The 24,927-nt window shown below is 38.9% G+C and overlaps 1 protein-coding gene across 1 annotated transcript in view; it reads left to right on the top strand.

Moving 5' to 3' along the window:
• LOC136885056 (neurobeachin-like protein 1) overlaps positions 1-24,927 on the top strand; it is a 398,107-nt gene that overhangs the window by 43,597 nt on the left and 329,583 nt on the right. The window contains exons 10-14 of the mRNA XM_067157452.2: positions 2,504-2,800; positions 5,483-5,582; positions 14,392-14,521; positions 15,662-15,826; positions 24,658-24,745. Of these exons, the coding sequence (XP_067013553.2) occupies positions 2,504-2,800; positions 5,483-5,582; positions 14,392-14,521; positions 15,662-15,826; positions 24,658-24,745 (780 nt within the window). The remainder of the gene's footprint in view (positions 1-2,503; positions 2,801-5,482; positions 5,583-14,391; positions 14,522-15,661; positions 15,827-24,657; positions 24,746-24,927) is intronic.

The raw sequence follows: 24,927 nt of genomic DNA, 5'->3' as shown, positions 1-24,927 counted from the left end.
CCATCGGCTCCTCTTACATGTGACTACTGACGTCATCAAACTTTCTTGAAGCTGCTCCATGCCTCCACTGTTCGAGGACATTCCATCTATGCTGCGATAAATACAGTATGCCAATTATTTCCCTCTCCAGTCAGTCCGGCTTTGATATCACATGCTTGGCTTTTATTGAATTGTAATTTTCTGTAGCCGATTTGACCAATTGCATAACATTTTCTTAGATGAGGATTCAACTCTCTCTTTTGATACATGTTGTTCTCTCGATTCCAATTCCATTGATCTTGTTAATGTCTGATTTCTTTTAAAATATGTGTTAATCCTGAGAAATAATGACGTGAGACTTAAACTGAAGACCTATACACGCAAACAGTACAACATAACTGACGAAGAACGAGCAGCCAGATCAAAGAGAATGAAACATTTCTGGGAACAAAAGAAGAAACATCAACCAAATTGGTAACCAATATTCATAAGACTTTACTGTATATAGATTGATTTCAGTGCTCCACTGTGGGCGTAAAATAAATAATAATAAAAATACGTGTTATCTCTTGATGTTAAGTGTAATTTTCTCATTTCTTCATATTTGCATTTTCCTGTACCTACAACACACCCCTCCGGGTTTCCAGCACCTTCCTGATACTCTGCTGCTGGATACTGGATTGATGTTTTTTTTTGTACTTGTTCCAACTGGAGTCTTTGAATGACAGTGCATGGTTTTCGACTTGGGAGTTTGAAAATATGATGGCAGATGATCTTCTGTGGTTAAAGTTGCTTCCTAAATTCCACCATGCATAACAATTGTAACCGTGTAATGTAGTTTAGCTTTTCCTATTTCTCATTATTTGTGTTATCAATTTTCCTAGTGAGTGCTGTGCACTTTGGTTCACGTACCTGTCAGTTTGCATTCGGGATATAGTGGGTTCGAAGTCTGTTGTTTTCAGCCTTGAAGATTGTTTTCCATGGTTTCCCATTTTCACACCAGGCAAATGCTGGGGCTGTACCTTAATCGAGGCCACAGTCATTTCTTTCCTACTCCTAGCCCTTTCCTGTCCCATCTTTACTATAAGACCTGTCTGTGTCGGTGCGATGTAAAGCAAATTGTAAAAATGGTAAAAGGGACAAAAATCATTCTCTAATTGAAAGTAACAAGCGGAGTTAGCAACAATTAGTGCGGGAGAGGGGGGGGGAGGAATGTACATGACATGGCGGTTATCTCTGTTGCCAGCAAAGCTCATGAGAAATAAAATACACTGAGTGGCCAAAAGTCATGGGAAGACACTGAAAGTGGTGTTAATAACGATTTGCTCCTCCGCAAGCCTTCAAAACGGCAGCAGTACGACTCTACAAGGTGTTGGAGCTGTTCCGGAGGAATCTGGACTGCTACCCACAATTGGTTTTAGGTAGTTGGTGCAGGGTTCATGGAGTGTACACCAGCATCTACAGCATCCAATAAATGCTCAATTGTATTAAGATCAAGGGATCTGGAGGTCCAATCCATGGTCGTAACTTCACTGGAGTGCTCCTCCAACCACCTGCGTGCCACCACAGGGCAGTTCCATGGCACATTGTCCTGTTGAAACATGGCATCTTGATCAGGGTACTCTAGGGCCAGAAAGAGATGCAGATGGTCTGAAAGAATGTCCACATAACGTGCACCTGTCAGCGCCCCTGCAGTCGAACAATGGGGCCTAATTGTGACCACGAGAATGCCGTCCAGAGCAGAACTGAGTCGGCTCCTGCCTGGACACAACGTTGTTGACATGCAGGATCCATAGCTTCGTGGGGCATACACCACAGTCTCACGCGCCCATCAACTGGATAAAACTGAAACTGGGATTCATCAGATTATACCACACACCGCCACTGTTCCACGGTCCGCTGCCAATGTTCGTGGGCCCATGCATGCCAGTGAGCTCAGTGTCGAGGTGACAGCAAAGAGACTCGAGTTGGTCGTTGGCTGGTGAAGCCTATGCGGTGCAGTTGCCTCCTTACAGTACTGTTAGTAATGGGTTCCTGATTCCCAACATTCAACTGGGTGGTGACCTCTCTCACAATAGCCCGTAGAACATCCAGTATGGTTCTGTGGAGGTGATGTGATGTCCAATCGTTAAACACCTGTGGTCTTCCCGTGCAGTGGTTTATGCAGGTGGTAACATTCTCTCTGCAATATTGAAGATCCACCCTCGACACTGTTGACCTCGGAAACTTGAATTGGCCTCCGCAATACTATGACCCGTATGCCATGAGCTGATGATCATCCCACGTTCAGAGTCGGTTAACTTGCAACGTGTTGCCATCTTCACGACACTGGTGTCTGTGACAGACTACTCAGCTTCATACACGGCACATTTCTAATGGGACATCCCTTCCTGTGTCTCTTAGCCACTCAGCATATAACACACACGATATTTCCATATTTCCAGATTAATTAAGGGTTAAAACTATGCTCATTTACTTCCAGTGACATTATCTGTGATTGCTATTACTTTCTTTATGTTTCTAGAATGCAGAAGCTCTCCTGCTCCTAGTCCAGTGGCTAGTTGAAGTCGACCAGGAAGATCAGTTATGGCTTGCGATTTCTGTCTACCAACTGTGCACAGCTAGTCTCCAGAGTAAATACCTAGCCTGTGAGAAAGGTGTAATTCTGTCCATCTGTCAAGCTCTTGAAGAGCACCAGAAACTTAGCGCAAAAGCTGTTAACGAACTGATTAAACTTCTAGAAGTTTTGGCCTCGCATTCTGTTGCTTCACACGAACTGAAGGAAATCTTCTTGCTCTTGAGGGAAGATGCTGAAGAAAAGGTAAGCAAGCATGTTCTTTAGAAGATTGCAAAATAGAGGTTAATAATACTGTGCAGTTTAGTAATTCCCATCTATTACACTTAACAGCCCAGGGTTTCTTCATAAAATTACCAGTATAAACTTGATTTTTTTCCTTCAAGCCATTTATTGAGCCAGTTCTGGACTGAGTCTATTTTGAGAGTTTAAAAGATATAGATGTCTCTGAAATTACTGAAAATAATGTCATGGTGTTTTTTTTTTCCTTTTCATTAGATTTGATTGACTTTCTTTGTAGCAAATTATATAAAGTCTTATCACAGCTTGATTTTGCAGCTTTTAAAACTCCTTACAAAGGTATTACCATCTTTTATGGAAAATAAAAACGCTTGACAGTTAATTATGTACAGTTCACTTAACTGTTTGTTGTTCCCTATTTAAGGTTTGCTGCCTGGTCAGAATTACCATGACCAAGCTCGATAGCTGCAGTCACTTAAGTGCGGCCAGTATCCAGCATTCGGGAGATAGTGGGTTCGAACCCCACTGTCGGCAGCCCTGAAGATGGTTTTCCATGGTTTCCCATTTTCACTCCAGGCAAATGCTGGGGCTGTACCTTAATTAAGGCCATGGTCACCTCCTTCCCATTCCTAGCCCTTTCTTATCCCATCGTCACCATAAGACCTATCTGTGTCAGTGCGATGTAAAGCAACTTGCAAAAAAAAAAAAAAAAAAAAAAAAAAAACACCATGTTTTCTGACAGGGGCAATAGACACAATGGTATAAAAGCCACTCTATAAAGAAAATGATGACATAGAAGTCAAATGAATGAAGACACAAATGTAATTTTATTTCAAAATGATCAGTGTGAATATATTTGTTCTTGCCCTAATTTTGAATCTAATTATTGCCCAAGTTTCCTAAACCAGAAATACATGCATAACACCATCATGGAACAGCGGGACGCACTCACGAAACCATCGACAGAGGGTGGTGAATCACAGGACGACGATCCTTGAGTCCAATTAGTGGGGTAGGCCGTGGATAGTACGGTCACGACTTCGACGTTTCTTTGAATTTCTTTGTTCACTGTCAGAAGCAGAACTTAACATGCGCTGATGAAGGCCAATGCAATTTGGCTGAAAGCTCGGCTTCATTAAATAAATATAGTGGCTTTAATCCAGTATTAATTTATTTATTTACGTTCATACAATGAGCCATGTTCATTACATTTCAGTGTCGTTGCCTGCCTTACTAACGGGCACACGCAAAAGTCTCCTAGGAAGTAACAGTCAATTTCAGGTAGAACACCCAAGGCCATATAAATTAGAACACCTACATAGGCTCTTATTTTATCAGTGTTAGCGTCTTCTTAGGTAGTATTAACAGTGCAATTTTCTCTTTGTAAATATTTGGCATGAAGAATTGTATGCTTTGCTACAAGCTCATAAAATTCCTATCCCATACATAATTATTAAAAAAAAAAAAATTCTGACCTCCTGGAAGGGTAATTATGATTATCAGAGATTTAACCCTTTGTTGTCCCTAATGCTCCAGAATGCTCTAGTTTTAGACTTGCCCACCTTGCTGAACCCTCCAAAGCACTCTTCACACATGCAATCATTAGAAGTCTGTTGATAGAAGTATTGAAGGTTCTTCTGAAACCACACTGCATTCCCATGACTCAGCCAGCTCTCAGCACCTTATTGATTTCCCATTACAGTATTTCCCATATTTCCAGTTCATCAAAACATTTATCACAACTCCAGATGACACTAATAACATTCTTTTGTTGCCCTCTCCCTTGGACTTCACACAGGCTTTGTTCACGATTTTCATGATTCTCGGAATCATTATCACTATCACATTCATCAGAATACAATTCTGAACCACTATTAAAGTTCACTATCTCCACTAAATTCTAATATACCTCCAGTTTTGCATTTTTTCAAATGTTTCGACACTACTCCAAGATAAGTAGATGACATGGTGTGAACTCGAACATGGATAATCTCTAACTGGAATACGATGTTTATAAACTGTCAGTAAGGTGTTGAGAGCTTGCTCAGCCATGGGAATGTAATTTACAAACTTCATTGTCAAGAATCCGTATTGATGTTAAATCAGTTGTAATTGAGAGATTTTCCACCTTTTCAATACATTTATTATTTATTTTCTATATCAAGAACACATAATTAAACAAAACAATAATAAATATATTGAAAGGATGGGGAATCTCTCAGTTACAATTCATGGGAATGCAGTGTAGTTTCAGAAGACCCTTCAATACTTCTATCAACACACTTCTATTGGCTGGATGTGTGACAAAGTACTTCGGAGCATTCAGCATGCCAGACGAGTCATAAAACTCGAGCGCTCTGCAGCGTTAGAAATGGTAAAGGGTTAAATCTGTGACAGTAGTTTATATTAACTTACAAAGTGATTGCTTATCATGAACATTGTAAAAGTATGATTATAGCCTAGGTTGTTTTTAAATGTACTGTTCTGGTAAGTTAGAAAACAACCCAGCATTTGTTTGGAGATGGACTGTTAGAATCTTAGGTATAAGTGCTGGCAGAAACCTGGTCAGTCTGTGAGTCTGTGGCAATGCATTGCTCACCCATCTCTGTTTAATGCCACATATTGTTAGCTATCAGAATAAGCACAGTGTTGAAATGGAACTATAGTGTTACATGTTTTAATTTCCAGTTTCCATACAGAATGCACTTACTTCACGCTGTGTCTTCTGTGGCTAGGAGAGATGACCACATATGCTGTCACAGTTACTTTGATATCCAAAATGAAGGAGGTAAGAACGTTCACCACAGTCCTTCAATTTTTAAGAGCTTATTTTTATGAGCAATTCGAAGTTTTCAATGATTTTATTATTTCACCATCATCATTTTCATTTCCCCTTGTCCAGCTCCTGCCAGGTCGGGGTGTTGATGGCACTTCTCTACCATTGCGTCTCCTTCCACCACTCCTCTTCAGTAATTGTATTCCAGTCCAGTCTTCTTTTTCTTGCACTGTTTTTGACAGAGTCCATCCATCTTGCTCTCGGCCTCCCTTTTGCCCTCTTTCCTTCTATCTCAGCCTCCAAAACTTGTTTTGGTATCCTTCCCTCCTCCATCCTCATAACATGTCCAAACCATTGCAGTTTATACTTCTCCATCCTCGGTCAGTTTTACCACCCCTATCTCTTTTCTGACCTCAGCATTTCTTACTCTGTCTCTCCTTGTCTTCCCTACCACACTCCTCAGGAACTTCATCTCACTGGCCTGAATTTTACTCTCATTTCTTGCTTTCACAGTACAAGTCTCTGATGCATACATTAATACAGGGGTATAGTACATCTTGTACATTATCTCTTTACATTTCATAGGAACTTCTCTGTTCCTCACCAGGTTCCTTACATTCTGGTATAAAGTATTTCCTACTTGTACCCTTCTGCTGATATCCTTATCCAACCTTGCATCTTGCATTATTTCACTTCCCAAATACCGTATTTATGCGAATAATCCCTGCACCCTAACTTTAGGAAGGCTGATTTTGGAAAAAAAAAAAAAAAATGCCCACATTGACTCAAAACCTGCACCCCAAATTCGTGCCTCAATATTTTAAAAAAATATGCAGGTATTATTTGCTCCCTGCACCCTAACTTTAGGAAGGCTGATTTGGAAAAAAAAAAATTGGCAACATTGACTCAACTAAAACCCGTACCCCAATTTCGTGTCTCAATTTAAAAAATAAATTGCAGGTATTACTCACATAAATACAGTATTTGAAGTATTTTCCAACCTCAAGGTTTTGTCCCTTGGTACTAACGATTCATTTTCTGTCTCTTTCTCCACTGTTATAACTTTATTGCTATTTTATTACTTGTAAAAAAATGTCAAGTATTAAAGAAAGAAGGTTTAATTATTACCAAATATACATTAAACCCCTCCCCCTGCCATGGCACTATAGCCCTTGAAGGGCCTTGGCCTACCAAGCGACCGCTGCTCAGCCTGAAGGCGTGCAGATTACGAGGTATCGTGTGGTCAGCACGATGAATCCTCTCGACCATTATGTTTGGCTTTCAAATATGCATTAAAAAGGAATGTAAAAATAAGAAAAATATTACTTAGCTATGTGGTATCACTTACCCAGGTTTGATTCATCATCAGACACTAAACGCTAAGCCTTGTCGTTGCAACCATTCTCCTCTCAATCCTGCTCTTGGCTTCACTTCCTTGTTGTTTTTATATCCCAGGACATATGTCTTCCTTTTCCTTTCTTTCCTAGTATTTTTCCTTCTGAGATGTTTACCAGGAAGTCATTATGTCTCGGGATATGACCCTCAAGTTTTATCTACCTTCTTTCCATGTCCTTTATCAGACTCCTTTGTTCATTGATTTCCTTTAGAACATCTCGCTTTTTTTTTTCAGTCCATCATGCCCTCGTCATTTTCCTCCAAATCCACATATCAGTTGCTTCCAATGAATCTCTCTCCTTTTTTCTAATAGTCCAACTCTCTCAACCATAAAGTAGTACACTCCAGACAAAGGATTGTACAAAGCCTTTCTTGTTTTTAAACTTGTATGGGTATTTATTAAAAAAAATTTATTTTATTTTGATTAGCAATTAATTCTTTTTAGGCTAAACATGAGCAGAATACAAAATGATATTGTCATCACTTATACTAAACTAGCAAGATACCCGTGCTTCGCTACGGTATTTATAATTGAATGCTTATTGTTCTAGATATATAATCCGACGAAATTCGCGATCTGACTCGTTTCCTGCGAGAATCCACCAAAATTCCCGATCTGACTGGTTTTCTATTATTTTACGGCAAGTTTCCTCCCATTTTCAATCTTCCTTTCCAGCAATCGATTTCGTACTTCCCGGGCTAGGCTCAGGTATTCCTCCCGGTCAGATGGGTCCGTAAATCTTTGCCATCTTTTCCTATAATCATTTTTAATATGGATAAAATCCTTCAGGAGATCCGGTGTGGTGTCATATTGGGTGCCTTGGCGGCACTGAACCCGCGGCCGGACTGCATTCTTAGTCATTACACGTCCAAGAGCCGTTTCCAGCGCGGTCCGCACATTTGACGACGGTCCGGAACATTATTATTATTATTATTATTATTATTATTATTATTATTATTATTATTATTATTATTATTAATAATGTTCTTCTTCTTCTTCTTATTATTATTATTACTATTATGTGTTGCTGGGATGAATGATGACAGGGAAAACCGGAGTATCCGGAGAAAAACCTGTCCCGCCTCCGTTTTGTCCAGCACGAATGTCATATGGAGTGACCGGGATTTGAACCACGGAACCCAGCTGTGAGAGGCCGGCGCGCTGCCGCCTGAGCAACGGAGGATCCTTATAAGTACATTAATAACAGTAAAATCAATTGGTCTCACCTCCTTCTACTCCCACCGCCGTTAAGTTTATTTACCGCCACGCCCCCCCCCCCCAAAAAAAAGTTAAAAGAATGCTTGTTTCTTTATGTTCAAGGGAGATTCCAAACACCAATGTTCACGTCTATTACCTTCAGTTTTGAGATATAAGTATCCCAATAAAAATAATTTACTTTCTGCACTTCATAGCACAATACTCCCCCCCCCCCCTAAGTGAATTTTCCCGCAAAAAATACTTGTTTCTTTAATAGTAAAGGATCTTCTTAAATACCAATGATCACTACTCTAACTTCTTTAGTTTTTGATTTATGTGTCCTCATGAAAGGAATTCAACTCCTTTACACTCCCGCCCTCCAAGATGGTTTCCCCACCAAAACGCGCTTTTCTTTGTTTTTAAAGGAGATCCAAATACGAATTTTCACATCTGTAACAACTTTAGTTTTTATTAGATGTATTCTCATACAATTAAGCCAATTAATTTTTCAATTCTTCCCCCCCCCCCCCCTTCATTGGATTTTCCGAGAATACGTGTTTCTTTACTTTTAAAGCAGATTGCAAATATCAAATTTCACGTCTGTAACGTCTTCATTTTTGTGATATCAGTAGCCTAATTAAAAGAATTCAACACCATTTTCAGTCACTTTTACCACCCCCCTCCACCCAAGTGGTATTTCCGAAAACTAAAAACACACGTTTATGTTTAATAGAGATAAAAAATACCTTCACTTCTGTAACATGTTAAGTTTTTTTTAGATATAGGCCTACTGTAAAAATTCTCATTTTAAAATTTCACCCCTTTTGAGTTCCCCTTAAGTGGAGTTTCCAAAAACAAATTACCTGTGTTTATTTACATTTACAGGAGATTCCAAACACCCACTTTTTACGTCTGTAACATTTTACGTTTCCAAGATATTCTGTAGATATAGTCTTTCAAAAAATTCACCCCAATTTGTCACTCCTGTTTAACCGCCATTAATTGGATTTCCCAAAAACTAAGAATTACGTGTTTCTTTATTTTTAAAGGAGATCCCATATACAAATTTTCAGTTCTGTAATATCTTTCGTTTCTGAGATATATGTATCCCCATTAAAGGCATTCAACCCATTTTTCACCCCTTTTACACCCCTCCCATTAGGATTTACAGGAAACAAAAAATACGTGTTCCTTTATTTTTAGAGGAGATTCTAACTACCAACTTTGACATCTGTAAATTTTAAAGTTTTAAGATGTAGACGCACTCATTTTAAAAAATTCACCCCCCCTTTTCACCCCCCAATATTTGATTTTCCACAAACAAAAAATACGTGTTTCTTTATTTTTAAAGGAGATCCCTAACACCAATTTTCAGGTCTGTAATATCTTCAGGTTCTGAGATATAAGTAGCCTCATTAAAGGCATTCAACCCATTTTCACCCCTTTTCACTCCCCCTATTGCGATTTTCCGAAAACAAAAAAATACGTGTTTCTTTATTTTTAATGAAGATTCTAAATATCAATTTTTACATCAGCAAACTTTAAAAGTTTCGAGATATAGATTCACTCATTTTAAAAATTCACCCCCTTTTCACCCTCCCATTAATTGGATTTTCCAAAAACAAAAAAATACGTGTTTCTTTATTTTTAAAAGAGATCAAAAGTACCAATTTTGAGGTCTGTAATATCTTCAGTTTCTGATATATAAGTACCGGTATCCTGAATAAAGGCATTCAACCCATTTTCCCCCATTTTCACCCTTTTTCACCCCTCCTATTGGGATTTTCTGAAGAAAAAAAAAATACGTGTTTCCTTATTTTTAAAGAAGATTCTAAATACCAATTTTCACATCTATAAACGTTTAAAGTTTTGAGATATAGATACACTCATTTTAAAATTTCACCCCCCCCTTTTCACCCCCTTACCGAAGGAATATCCAAAAATCCTCTCTTAGCGAGCACCTACATCATAATGTGAATATATCCCCAAAATTTCATTTCTTTATGTCCAGTAGTTTTGGCTCGGCGATGATGAGTCAGTCAGTCAGTCAGTCAGTCAGTCAGTCAGGACAAGCTATTTTATATATATAGATTAACCATAGGATATAAACTTCATGGTTTTGATCCGTATTGATTTGTGATCACAATAATAATAATTAAATTTGTCGTATGGTCCACCTTTTTCAATACTATATTATGCAATATTATTGAATTACATTACTAAACTAGGGACTAGTTTCGGCCTTGGCTGGCCATCTTCAGCTGTAATGTAATACATCTAATAACTAAACAAATGTAAAAACACACAATTGACATAAAAACTAATGTACAAACACACAATTAACATTAAAATCTGGGATGAACTAAGTGTAAAATCTGAAAAATAAATTAGGCTCTAAATTCTTAGCATCTGGGGTATGCTAAGAATTATGCCATTCCTAGAAGCATTTCTTATACCTACTGTCAGCTGCAACTTTATGCCGCTCCTCAGGAGTATAGACATCTTTAGCAACCGCTTCACTGAAGTACAGACGTTGCTGACAGGAGAAAGATCCTCCGTTTTATCTGCTATTGGGACTGGAATCCTCTTCTGCCATCTGTCACTATGTTCTCCTTTCTGGTGAATTTGTGACATTTCCTACACAAAGGCTTCACCTGGCCTCTAAAGGCAGGGCTCCTTCAACCCTAGTGTATGAGGTTTGATAATGGCCACTTGACCCTCAGCCAGACAGTTTCAAGTAGGAAGTACCGTCTATTGTCACATATGGTAGCAGGATGATCCTGACCTGCACCCCTATTGACTTATGTGTCTGAAACCTGGACAGTGACAGGTAAGGTGAAGAGTAGAATTCAGGCCAGCAAAATTAAATAGCTAAGAAGAATGATAGGGGAAAAAAAAAAAAAAATAAAAAAAAATAAAATTGAGAAACGAAACTGTGAAAAAGGTGGTGTTGAATGGGAAACCTAAATGAGAAAATAGATAGGAGTAAACTAGGGGCACAAACCTGCGAGCTTGCATTTGGGAGATTGTGGGTTCAAACCCACTGAAGATTATTTTCCATGGTTTCCCATTTTCACAACAGACAAATGCTGGGGCTGCACCTTAATTAAGGCCATGGATGTTTCATTTCCGGTCCCGTGGTGTAAGGTTAGCATGCCTGCCTCTTACGCGGAGGCCCCGGGTTCGATTCCTGGCCATGTCAGGGATTTTTACCTGGATCTGCGGGCTAGTTCGAGTTCCACTCAGCCTACATGATTATAATTGAGGAGCTATCTGACGATGAGATAGCGGCCCCGGTCTAGAAAGCCAAGAATAACGGCCGAGAGGATTGACCACACGACACCTCGTAATTTGCAGGCCTTCGGGCTGAGCAGAGGTCGCTTGGTAGTCCAAGGTCCTTCAGGGCTTTAGTGCCATGGGGTTAAGAAACTTCGTTTCCACTCCTAGCCCTTTTCTTGTCTGTGTTGGTGTCACGTAAAGCACATCGTAAAAAAAGAAGAAAAACAACAACAATGTAGGTGGTTTGGACATGTAAAGAAGATGGAGGATAAATGAATACCAAAACAGATGATCGAGGTGAAGTTCGAGTTAGAGAGATAGAGGGAGACCTAGGACAAGGTTGTTCGATTCAATAAAGAGGAGTGCAAGAAGAAGAAACCTTGACTGGGTTCCGTGGTTCAAATCCCGGTCACTCCATGTGAGATTTGTGCTGGGTGAAGCGGAGGAGGGACAGGCTTTTCTCCAGGTACTCCGGTTTTCCCTGTCATCTTTCATTCCAGCAACTCTCAAATATCATTTCATTTCATCTGTCATTCATTAATCATTGCCCCAGAGGAGTGCGACTGGCAGCCGGCACGCTTCCTATCCTCGCCGCTAGATGTGGGCTTCATTCATTCCATTCCTGACCTGGTCACTGACTGGAAAACAGGTTGTAGGTTTTCATTCAATGGTGGAAAGAGAGAGGAAGGCAGAGAGGTATCATAAACGCCCTGACCTGGCAGGAGCTGGATGAGGGCAAAGGAGAATGAGGATTAAATTGTCAAATTTTTATTTTATTTTTCATTTAAAATTGTAGAAAGATTGTTTATTAGAATCAATATTTACAATAGCTAAGCACTCATAAATAGCACAAATACTGTCTTAAATTATGCGCTAGCTGGTACGCTTGACTGTAGTAGTAGGATTTGAGGGTAATGGTTTTCCTCTGCACTGTTCTCTTTGTTTTCCTCCTCCTGAAGACTTCTGCATTGTCTGCTTCCCCTGTTACGTTGCTGAAGTCCAGCAGCTGTCATATCATCCGCTGTATGAGGTGAAGAATTCTGTTCAGTTACCTTGGGTTGGGGGCACAACATGTTCAACCTAAATAGTGAAGGAGAACGGAAAGAAAGAAAAAAGAAAGAAAAGAATAGTAAAGGGGTATGCTAGCTTGGGAGGGCATGTATAGCAAGTGGAGATGTAATCCTCCCCTGGTACATCAGCACTGCATTTGTGCTTATCACATGATAGCTTGCAGTGGTGTCACTGTTGGCGTGCCAGCCGGCTAGTGTCTTGGGAAGTTTCAGTATCTAACTCATGAGCTCATGCTGCACTTGGGCGAAACACTGATAATTTTGGGTGATTAATTTTCCTGCTATTTATTTATCATGTCATTCCTTGTTTAATAATGTGTTTGTTTACAGCTATGTTTTAGTGTAATTATATTTAATTTGTGTGTTCAACAGACTGGAAATCTTTAGGTTACGTTTAAGTCGATACTGGAAAGTATGGCTTCCTTCTTAACAAACATACCATCTTAGTTTCAAAGTTCTTAGCTTCTCTTCTGTCGAGTCCACTTCCTGTTTCATTCTGATGTAATCTTTCCTTACATGGTCCTTACCTTTTTTCTGCAGGGTAGTTCGTAAAAACTTCATTCACATGCCTACAGTTTACTAACTTCTCTCTCTTTCAGTGTACATGTTTCGAGACTGTATGTGAAAATGGGCACAAGGTATGACTTATACAGAGACATCTTGGTTCTCATGGACACCTTGTTATGCCAAAGTAGATGCCACTTTTTATATAAGGGCCATTCAAAAATAAACACCTTGAATTTTTTTTATCATGGCGACTGTATGCTTCCACTGGAGACTTCGTGGTTTTGACTTGGGTTCGAAGTAACGACACCATGTCTCGTCTCCAGCAACCACTCGTGACACTCGTCCCCTTCCTCGGCATAGCGCAGCAGATGTTCAAGAGAGAGGTCCATTTGACAATCTTCCTGTGCTGGTTGAATACTGTGAGGCACCCATTGGGCGCACATTTAGAAAAATTTCAGTCTGTCCTTAATTATGTCCTGACCATTTCCGACGCTCACTCCGACCTCTGCGGCAATGTCTGCTATCGTAACTCACTGGTCTCGCATAATGAGAGCATTCATCTGCTGGACAATGGCATTGACGATGCGGTGTGGCGTTCCAGACGGTGCATCATCAGCCAACGACATCCGCCCTTCCTTGAATCGGTTGTGCTATGCCTTGACACTTGTAATGGACATGCAGTGTTCTGCGTACTCTTGTGCCATTCTTCGATGAATTTTCGTTCCCCTCATTCCTTCTGCTATCATCAAACGCTCTACACTTCTTTGTTCTTCTTTTGAAGCCTCCATTTCACTGTTGTCAGCACAACTGGGTGCAGTAGATGATCAACGTGTGCACGTGCTTGCTCTGTCGTCACGTGGTGTGCACCCATGTTCCTCCAGCAGTGAAGTTAGAACCTCAGTACTCTTATATAGACCACACCTTCTTCTGCAGCCAATTGCATTACTATCCTTTCAGTGCTTTTCATTTTATACCCCCAGCTCGTTTCTTTTTGAATGGCCCTATGATTTTCTAAAAATTAGGCAATGCGTTGTTTGCAAACAATTTGAGTAATTCTATTAAATATTATGATAACGTGGAGCATTAATGATATTTTGAATATTACACTGCTTTCGAATTAGTATGAAAATGAGCATGCATGTAATTTTAAGTTTGGGCCATCCAAAATATTTCTCCTGGAACTCCCTCTGAGAAGAAAACATTATATAATCTCAATCCACTGAATATCAAGCATAATTCATCTTACCAAGTATCACATCACTGTTGGAAGTTTCCTCTTTTCATTTATTCTTTCTGTGTTTGAATTTTGTGTTATACATTACTCTAGCTCTGCTTTGATTGATAGAGATTTTGTTTGTTTGTCTTGTTGCAGATGGTATTGGTGTTCCTGGTATCAAGAAGTGGCCTGGTGCTGGTTATGGATTCAGTTTCCACTGTTGGGTGCGACTAGACAATGTTCAGGAATCTGGAAGTCCAGTTAACTATCGGAGGCAACTTTTTAAGTAAGTCAACTTTTATCTTTGTGACTGTTACTGAATGTTCAGATGTACTTAGGTACTTTCTTATAGTTCAACACGGACTTGTATTTTTTTATAAACAGGAATACAGCATTTCAAATTAAATTTAAAAATAATCAACTTTAGATCAGTATTTGATGATGATGATGAAATGGCGTATGGCTTTTAGTCCCGGGAGTGTCCGAGGAAATGTTTGGCTCATAGGCCACCTGCGCGTCATGATGAGCTTGAAATGATGATGAAGACAACACATAAATCCAGCCCCCATGCCAGCGGAATTAACCATTGATTGTTAAAATTCCCGACTGCCGGGAATTGATCCCGGAACCCCTGTGACCAAAGGCCTGCATGCTAACCATTTAGCCATGGAGCTGGACGACGACGACAATGATGATCAGAGACAGAGTTTTTATTTATTTATTATCTATTTATTTCAATCCTTTATTTGTGGTGAATTTGGGGTTCATTACCTTCTCTTACATTTAACCACATAATAATGAATATTAACTTCAGAAATCATAAGTTTAAAAAAATCCAAACCACATTCATACTGACATTCTCACAAGCTGGTTATATATTTAATAGATATTCTCGGACCGAGCTCGATAGTTGCAGTTGCTTAAGTGCGGCCAGTATCCAGTATTCGGGAGATAGTAGGTTCGAACCCCACTGTCGGCAGCCCTGAAAATGGTTTTCCGTGGTTTCCCATTTTCACACCAGGCAAATGCTGGGGCTGTACCTTAATTAAGGCCTCGGCCGCTTCCTTCCCACTCCTAGCCCTTTCCTGTCCCATCGTCGCCATAAGACCTATCTGTGTCGGTGCGACGTTAAGCAACTAGCAAAAAAAAAAGATATTCTCAACAAGACTACTTAAAAGAGGCTAAAGAGGTGCAATTCCTCTGTCTACACCATTGTGTTCCATGTATCTTCTTTCACAGAACCCTTGCGTATAATAAAACTTTCTCAAAATATGATGCAAAGTGCAGATTTGGTAGAGCAGCTCATTTTCTCTATTTTGATGACTTTGTAGTTAGTTTAGAGTGCACAGTAGTATAAGGTAAATATAATTCATAGAACTATTTCTCTTGCCTGTTGTATTCGCTAAATTTTAATGTTCTGTTTCAGTCTCTTGTCAAATGTCGGCGTGGGAATAGAAGTGTTCTTTCGTCAAGATGGTTCTCTAGTCATCAGTCTCAACAGTAAGAAAGAGTTTTTAACAGCCTGTGTTGCAGACTTTCCTCTTCTGGATGGGCAGTGGCACAGTGTGGATGTATGTCATGCAGCAGCTAGGTGAGTTCTATGTTAGAAAGCATACTTCCATGGCAGTGAGAATTATCAGGTGCCATTAAAAAAAGAAAATCCATCAGTATAGCATTTCTTCGGTTAATGAATCTTGCCTTCTGAAGCTCATAACAAATGCCATTAAGCTCTTTTCTTTCTGAATTGTAAACCTTTGCTAAAATTCTGTTTATGTACAGTCTAATGTTGTGGATACTTGGTTACATAAGCATCAACATTGGTACCAGCATTATATTCAGTCAATCAGTCATCGATGATCTACATTTAGGGTTTTGCCGAAGTGGCAGATTCTCTATCAATTGTTGACCTATCTTTTTCTTAAATGTTTTCACAGAACTTGGAAATTGATTGAACATTTCCCTTGATAATTAATTCCAATCCTGTACTCATCATCCTGTAAATGAATATTTCTTCAATTTGCCCTCTTGAATTCCAACTTTATCTTCATAATATGGTCTTTGCTGCTTTTGAAAGCTCCACTCAAGTCTACTAATCTAATTCCATGCCATCTCTCCACTGACAGCTCAGAACCTACCACATAGTCGAGCAGCTCGTCTCCTTACTCCCAAGTCTTTCCAGCCCAAAGTTTGCAACCTTTTTGCAATACTACTCCTTTGTCCGAAATCACCCAGAACAAATCGTGCTGCTTTCCTTTGGATCTTTTCCATTTCTAGTACGAAGTAGTCCTGGTGAGGTTCACATGAACTGTACCAATCTCTAATTCTGGTCTTACCTGAGACTTATATGCCCTCGCCTTTACATTCTTACTACAACCCCTAAATACTCTTTTAACCATGTGTAGCAATTTGTAACCTTTCTTAGCAACCTCATTACCCTATGCAGATTGTTCCATATATTAACACCTAGGTACTTACAGTGTTCCCCATGAGATACCGTCACCCCATCGACACAGTAATTAAAGTTACATGTAATTAATCTCATAATAGATACGTATTGAGGACAATATATTAAAATTATAAAATCCTTTTAATCACAACCACCTACTCAATACATTATATTACTCATTGAATTATAAAATAATCATGAGGTGTCTTAAATAAAGGAACATGTTTCGTTCGACATAGCGAACATCATCAGCCTTAATTTACAAGGATTAGGTCAGGGTCCTGAGCTGAATGATAAAAATTGTTAAAAGAGTGACAATACCATAATAAAAAGTAAAATGATAACATTAAACATGAAATTATAACAATATGTACAGATTAACAGCAAGTATGCAGAGGAATACTTTGAATGATGGTAGTCTATAAAGTTAAAACAAACATTAGGTTGTAAAAGTAAAAAGATATAGATATAGTAGATCTTAAATTATATGTCAATGCGTGAAGCGTGGATTAATTGTTGACTATGGAGTTCTTAATTGAGCAAAACAAAAGTTAAAATAGAGTTTATTGATTAGTGCGAATCAAGCTGAGTCAGTTAAAAGGCGCAAAGCGACGAAGCTAAGGTTGAAATGACGTAAACTTCAGTAGTTAGGAATTCTGTAGGAGAGCCAACACAATGCCAGAAGGAAATACAGGTTGAACTAGTCCGTATTTACACGCTAGCAGTAGAATTAAACTTATACAACGTAGGACACCAATGTGGACTCGTTAAGTGACTATAACTTGAAAGTAGGGAGAGTTCCAGCAACCAGAATGGATGGAGCAGATTAAGGCACAATTGGAGTTAGAAATCTGAAAAGAAAGAAAAGGGAGGAAGAATAAGATTATGTTATAATGAAAAAAAGGTTAGTAAAAGTTAGAAGGAGGCTTACCCTTGGGACTAGTGTGAGGTGTTCGCTAACGTTGGCTGCGCGAATCAAACTGGCGAGTAACCTTATTGCTGCTTCTAGTATTGTATGTATGTATACGTAGAGGCGGGGAGTGAGTCATGTGAGGAGGAGGGGTGACCGATTCCTTAGGCGGGTCGGGTAATCGTGGAGGGGGTGTCGCATGAGAGGGCAGTAGAGTAGTAGTTGTTGTATTATTAACAGTTGTATAATTAAAGATTCTCGTAAAGTTATTATTATTTATATTGAAAAGAGAGAGTAGTTCTGGAATTTTCTCGATTATTGGACTTTTAATTTCTGAAGTATCATTTAAATTTTGATGCCCGTTGAAATGCTGGTCTAGGAATATGTAAATGTTCTCAAACTCTGTCATAAGTTTACTTTTATTGACGTATTTCAAGATTTGAAGGTCTTTTTCAATTGTAGTAAAACTGTGGCCAGTCTCTTCCATATGGGTGCTCATGGCGGAATACTTTTTATGTTTCGAAGCGTTGTAATGTTCAAGGTATCTGGTCAAAAAGCTACGTCCAGTCTGTCCGATGTAGGAGAATCCACAATGGGTGCATTTAAGCCTATAGATACCAGAGTTCGAGAATTTATTGTGATTAATGTTAACTATATTTGAATTGAAGAATATATTACGGTTCGTATATCGGGTTCTATAAGCGATATTAATATCGTATTTCTTTAGAGGGTTAGTAACTTGAAATAGGCCTGGATTTGTGTAGGTGAAGGGAGCATATTTCGTTTTTTTAGGCTTGTCTGGAATCAATTTTGTTGCAGTTTTTAATTTTATCTTGTTAATGATTTTATTAATCATTAAGGGGTTATAGCCGTTAATTCTGGCTAAATCCTTAATATAGTTTAGTTCTTTTTTGCGATTTTCAGTTGTCAGCGGGATTTTTAATGCTCTATAGACAAGACTAAAAAATGCAGCCTGTTTATGAGATTGCGGATGTAAGGAATCGTTTCTTATAGTGATGGGGGCACAAGAAGGCTTTCTAAATATTTGAAAAATGAACTTATTATTCTCTCTTGAAATGTTTAAATCTAAAAAGTTTAGAGAACCATTGATCTCATCTTCCTTAGTGAATTTGACATCATTGTCAAGCTCATTAAGGGATGTTAGCACACTATGACTATCGTTTTTCTGTGTATCTATAATGGCAAAAGTGTCATCAACATACCTTAACCATAATTGAAGACCATTAATATTATTGATTATTTTGTTATTTTCCAAATCATCCATAAAGATATTAGCTAGAATGCCCGAGATCGGGTCACCCATTGCTAGGCCCTTTTGATGGTATATTCTATTATTGAAGGTGAAATAGTTGTTATTAAGTACAAATTCTAACAGACTGATGAAATTATCTATTTCGCATTTGCTAAGGTTACTGTGTTTTAAAAGGTTTGATTTAATAATCTTGACAGTTTTGCTTACCGGAATATTGGAATACATATTGGTAATATCATAGGATACCATTATATGATTATGCTCAAGATTGAATTTCGATAATTTTTCACAAAATTCAATGGAATTTCTTATATAGGCTGTATTATTGAATTTAAAGTGTTTACTGAGAAAATTATGCAAAAATTTTGAAACTTTGTAAGAAGGGCTGTTCATGCAGTTGATGATAGGGCGTATAGGTACGTCTTTTTTATGGATTTTAGGCAAAGCTTTTGCAGTTGGAAGTTTCGGGTTCATTATTATAAGCCTCTGATACTTGTGTTCTTGTAGTAAGAACGGCAGATTCTTCAATAGGTTCTTCAAACTTCGTTGGATTTTGGGGGTGGGATCTTTACTAATAATAGTAAAACTGCCATTAGCGAAGAAATCTTCGGTTTTTTTAATGTAGTCATCTTTATGTAGTAATACTATGGTGGGACCTTTATCAGCTTTAGTGACGATGATATTATTATTATTAATTTTATTTCTTACATCATGTATTTGTTTGCTAAGGGTCGGATTCGAGGTAGTTTTCAGTTCTTTCGCCAGAAAAGGAAGCTTTTTCTTTATTTCGTATTTAATGTCTTTATGCACTTCTACGGGGAGTTTTTGAATGTTAGATTCAATTTCCGCGACTGTAGTAATCAGATCGTCGGTTTTTTTCGGGTTAGGCCAATTAAATTTCAGGCCTTTATCAAGGAGGGATAGTTCATTATCTGAAAAGTCAGTATTAGATAAGTTCACCGTAGTAGGAAAACGATTTAAGTCGGCGGAAGGGAGGTTAGTTTTACTGTTGACACTACTCTGTTTATTCTTAGTGTTTTGCAATTGTATCAGTTTATTGTCTAATGTTGTTTGTTTCGTCTTCACTATGTCATGTACCTTTTCATTGACAAACATGGAGTATGAACTCCATTCTAATGGGGACATACTAGAGGATATTTCAAGATGCGTCTTATAAAGTTGTAGGTTTAGGAACGATTTCTTTTTGTAATGCGCCTTGATTTCGTTTTTTAACCAAAATTCATTAACTTTCGTTTGAGTTTTACGTAAATCAGAAATCGAAAAGTTTTTTCTTTGAAGGTGTTTTAGAAATTTGGGAATTAGTCCATGCTTCATACATTCTTTTAAAAATTGAATATCTCTAGATATTTTGCTGACCTTGACTTTGAGATTAAGATATCTATTCCTTTTCGTAGCCTGGTAGGCAGCTAAGTTACATGTAATTAATCTCATAATAGATACCTATTGAGGACAATATATTAAAATTATAAAATCCTTTTAATCACAACCACCTACTCAATACATTATATTACTCATTGAATTATAAAATAAACATGAGGTGTCTTAAATAAAGGAACATGTTTCGTTCGACATAGCGAACATCATCAGCCTTAATTTACAAGGATTAGGTCAGGGTCCTGTATTTCCTTCTGGCATTGTGTTGGCTCTCCTACAGAATTCCTAACTACTGAAGTTTACGTCATTTCAACCTTAGCTTCGTCGCTTTGCGCCTTTTAACTGACTCAGCTTGATTCGCACTAATCAATAAACTCTATTTTAACTTTTGTTTTGCTCAATTAAGAACTCCATAGTCAACAATTAATCCACGCTTCACGCATTGACATATAATTTAAGATCTACTATATCTATATCTTTTTACTTTTACAACCTAATGTTTGTTTTAACTTTATAGACTACCATCATTCAAAGTATTCCTCTGCATACTTGCTGTTAATCTGTACATATTGTTATAATTTCATGTTTAATGTTATCATTTTACTTTTTATTATGGTATTGTCACTCTTTTAACAATTTTTATCATTCAGCTCAGGACCCTGACCTAATCCTTGTAAATTAAGGCTGATGATGTTCGCTATGTCGAACGAAACATGTTCCTTTATTTAAGACACCTCATGATTATTTTATAATTCAATGTTTAATACAGTAATTAAAACCGAGATGACTTTTCCTCTTGGTGAAACTTACAACTTGACTTTCCATCCCATTTACCATCATACCATTGTCCAATGTCCATCTCTCAACAATGTTTAGGTCACCATGCACTCACTCACAATCCTGCAACTTATTTATTACTCTGTATAGAATAACATCATCCGCTTACAGCCTTATCTGCGATTCCTGTTCTTTACTCGTATAATTTGTATGTGTGTGTATATATTAAGAAAACATAAAGAGCCGGGCTGAGTGGCTCAGACGGTTAAGGCGCTGACCTTCTAACCCCAATTTGGCAGGTTCGATCCTGGCTCAGTCCGGTGGTATTTGAAGGTGCTCAAATACGACAGCCTCGTGTCGGTAGATTTACTGGCACGTAAAAGAACTCCTGTGGGACTAAATTTCGGCACCTCGGCATCTCCGAAGACCGTAAAAGTAGTTAGTGGGACGTAAATCAAATAACATTATTTATTATTAAAACATAAAGATCCAGTAATACTGCCCTGCGGGGACTCCCATCCTAATCATTACACGATCATATACCACTTCAACTACTTTAATTCTCTGAGTTCTATTTAAATGTGGCCACTCATTTTGTCTTGTCCATTTTAGTCTGTAATCTCCCATGATCTGTCCTTTCTAAAGCCTGGGATAGGTCAATAGTGAAACAGTCCATTTGATCTCCTGAATCTAAAATATCTGCTATATCTTGCTGGAATCCTACAAGTTGAGTGTCTCTGGAATAACCTTTCCTAAACTCAAACTGTCTTCAGTCAAACCATTTAGTAATTTCACAAAAATGTCTAATATAATCAGAAAGAATGCTTTCCCAGAGCTTACCAAACAGCACATGTCAAGCTGTCTGGCTTGTAATTATCTGCTTTGTTTTTCACCCTTTCCCTTGTATACTGGGGTTACTATTGCAACTCTCCATTCATTTGGTATCGCTCCTTCATGCAAACAGTAATCAAATAAGGATTTTAGATATGGCACTATATCCCAACCCATAGCCTTTAATATATCAGTCCCAGCTGCTTTCCTAGCTTTTAACTTTTGTATTTGTAAATGTCTTTATTATCATGGATAAATTTCAGTAATTTGCCAGTACCTCTGCTTTCTGTAAGTTCTCACATATACACTCCCTTGTTCATTAATGATCCCTGGAGTGTCCTTGCTGCCTTAAAGTATCTATACGCCATTGCTCCTTACTCACGTTGTATTTGTTGTGAGAATTGCTGCTGGCCTTCCACATAAACATAAATAAGAAATTGGTATGTCTCATCAGCAGCTAGCTGTCCAGATGGCGACACAATTCCAGAACATTCTGGTTATCGCCTGATGAAGGCAGTCATGCCATCTGAGCCATCAAGCTATTTAAAATAATTTGTGCATTTTCAACACTGGTTTGTAATGGAAATGTAGTTTAATATCTCTGAAGGTGACCAACAGTTCGTACTCTTCTTGTATCATGTTCAGCAATTAAGGAAATTAATTTTGTCCATCGATACGTTTGGCTGTAACTGAAAATTTCAATATGTTTTATGGCATGCAGCAAAAAACTGCACTGATATTATTGTTAATCTGCTGTCCACATTTTCCTAGCAACCAAGTATTTATGTATTGTATATACAGAAGGTCATTCAGGATTTCTGGGACCGGGCGAGTTGGCCGTGCGCGTAGAGGCGCGCGGCTGTGAGCTTGCATCCGGGAGATAGTAGGTTCGAATCCCACTATTGGCAGCCCTGAAGATGGTTTTCCGTGGTTTCCCATTTTCACACCAGGCAAATGCTGGGGCTGTACCTTAATTAAGGCCACGGCCGCTTCCTTCCAACTCCTAGGCCTTTCCTATCCCATCGTCGCCATAAGACCTATCTGTGTCGGTGCGACGTAAAGCCCCTAGAAAGAAGAAAAAAAAAAAAAAAGATTTCTGGGGACGATATTTGAAGGGTAATTAGCTTTCGAAAAGCCATGTCTCCACCAACGATCTTGCTCAGTTGGAAAGCCAGCATTTCTAGCTATAGTCCAACAACATAATTTCCATTGCAGCAGACTTTTTCGCAGAGCTAGCTTGTCTATCTTACCCCACTCCTCCTGACAGGCTTTCTAGAGGTCATTGATAGTGCGTAGATGTCTATTTCCTAAGGCCCTTTTTAGGAGTCCAGATGCGCACAAGTCCGTGGGTGACCCATCGGGTGCCTTCATCGGAATATCAGTAAAAGGAATTGCGCAGATTCCAGTTTCCATCTCTCTAAGAACAGACTTGTGTGGCTGGATGCTTTGTCTTGATGTACCCCTAGCTGACTTTTTGCTCTCTCATACAATGCTGGGATATCTGTGTTGTAAATGGGTATTAAAACCTCTTGCTGATAGTATGTAGAGTTCACCTTCACATTATTAGTGACATTGCAGCAGTATCCAGCGATTATCATGAAACCCCTTGGAAAACTTTTCTGATATTCTTTACCCCATACAATGTTTGATAAATTTTTGTTTGTCTCTAGGGCGGTAGTAAATCGAGCAGGGTTTATTACAGTCAGCAAGGTACACGTACGCTTCGTCTAATGTCACCACATTTTTCCATCTGTTCCCTGCCAGATAACCTCCTCATACAGCTTTCTTGCCTTCGTGCAACATTCCGAAACGTGACGAGGGAACAGCTTGCGAACTCGGCGCTTATGCTGCTTTTGTAATTGCAGGTCCTTGTTGATTATGGTCTTAACTGTTGAAACAGACATCCACAACTTACGTGCATAGTCCTTTGGGGGGCAGGGTTACCACCTGAGAAGGCCCTTCACTTTCCTTACCACTTGTGGCGTACGGCTGGATGCTGGTCGTGGATTTGCCTGCTTTTTTTCCCCTCTGGAATTAAGCCCAGTCGGGCTTTGCCTTTTTTATTCCATACAGCACGGATACCGTTCTTTGATATTAAGAAATCATGCTTCTTGCACGTTCCTTGGATTGAGGATAACTATATTTAGCATCGGAAAGGGCTGTTATGTAGCCCTACCAGTAAGAGTCAATCCGCTTTGGCATCGTTGCGGCTGATGCCACGAATCGCTACACACGTGTTCTCAGTACTGACATGAATCATCAGTCCCTGTTTTGACATGCTCAGGTTCATAACAGCGCCTCCAGTAGCCTTCAAACTCATTACCAGGTGTCAAGTCTACTGTATATGGCATTGACACTGTGGTTACATGGTTTGAATCCTGCTGGTCAGAAAAATTTTCTCCATCAGAATTTTGGCCAGCAGGGTAGGAGAGATGGTGGTATACAATTCCTAATCACTAGGTTGTGTGCCAGAAGCCTGGATTCAGTTGCAAATTTTTCCACAGTGTTCATATGGAGTGGGGGCATATGACTGTTGATGCTGATTCGTCCTTCGAATGGGGATGTTAAGCCTTGGGCAGACCTCGTGATGCTATTCTACAGCATTAGGCTATGTGCCGGCACCAGGTTTTACCCTCTTCCGTCCTACAATCATATATCATGATTGCGGGGCAGCACTGGAATTGCTAGTTGGAGGTTGCTTACAATGATCAAACCAAACATATGTTCCAGTCTCCTGAAAGTAAATATGTACACTCTTATTGATCATCTTTGTATGTCTTTCTTTTCTAGGAGGCCTTTCGGTCAGAACCAGTTATCAGTATACATTGATGGAGTACAGAGAATGGGAGTTACAGTGAAGTCTCCTTCGATGACAGACGTGAGTATATCAGTGTGATTATGTTCTTGCTATTCATCGTACCCTGTAGAATGCCAGACAGTGATATATCGTCATTCAAATAGCGCGCCATACTATCTGCATTTTGCGCAATTATGAATGGCAGGTGGCAATATCCTAAGGTTTTTTTTTTGTTTTTGTTTTTCCATAGAGTAAAGAACGTA

The sequence above is a fragment of the Anabrus simplex genome, chromosome 13 (genome assembly GCF_040414725.1).
Source record: "Anabrus simplex isolate iqAnaSimp1 chromosome 13, ASM4041472v1, whole genome shotgun sequence".
Lineage (NCBI taxonomy): Eukaryota > Metazoa > Arthropoda > Insecta > Orthoptera > Tettigoniidae > Anabrus > Anabrus simplex.
This window is presented reverse-complemented; position numbering and strand designations above follow the sequence as displayed.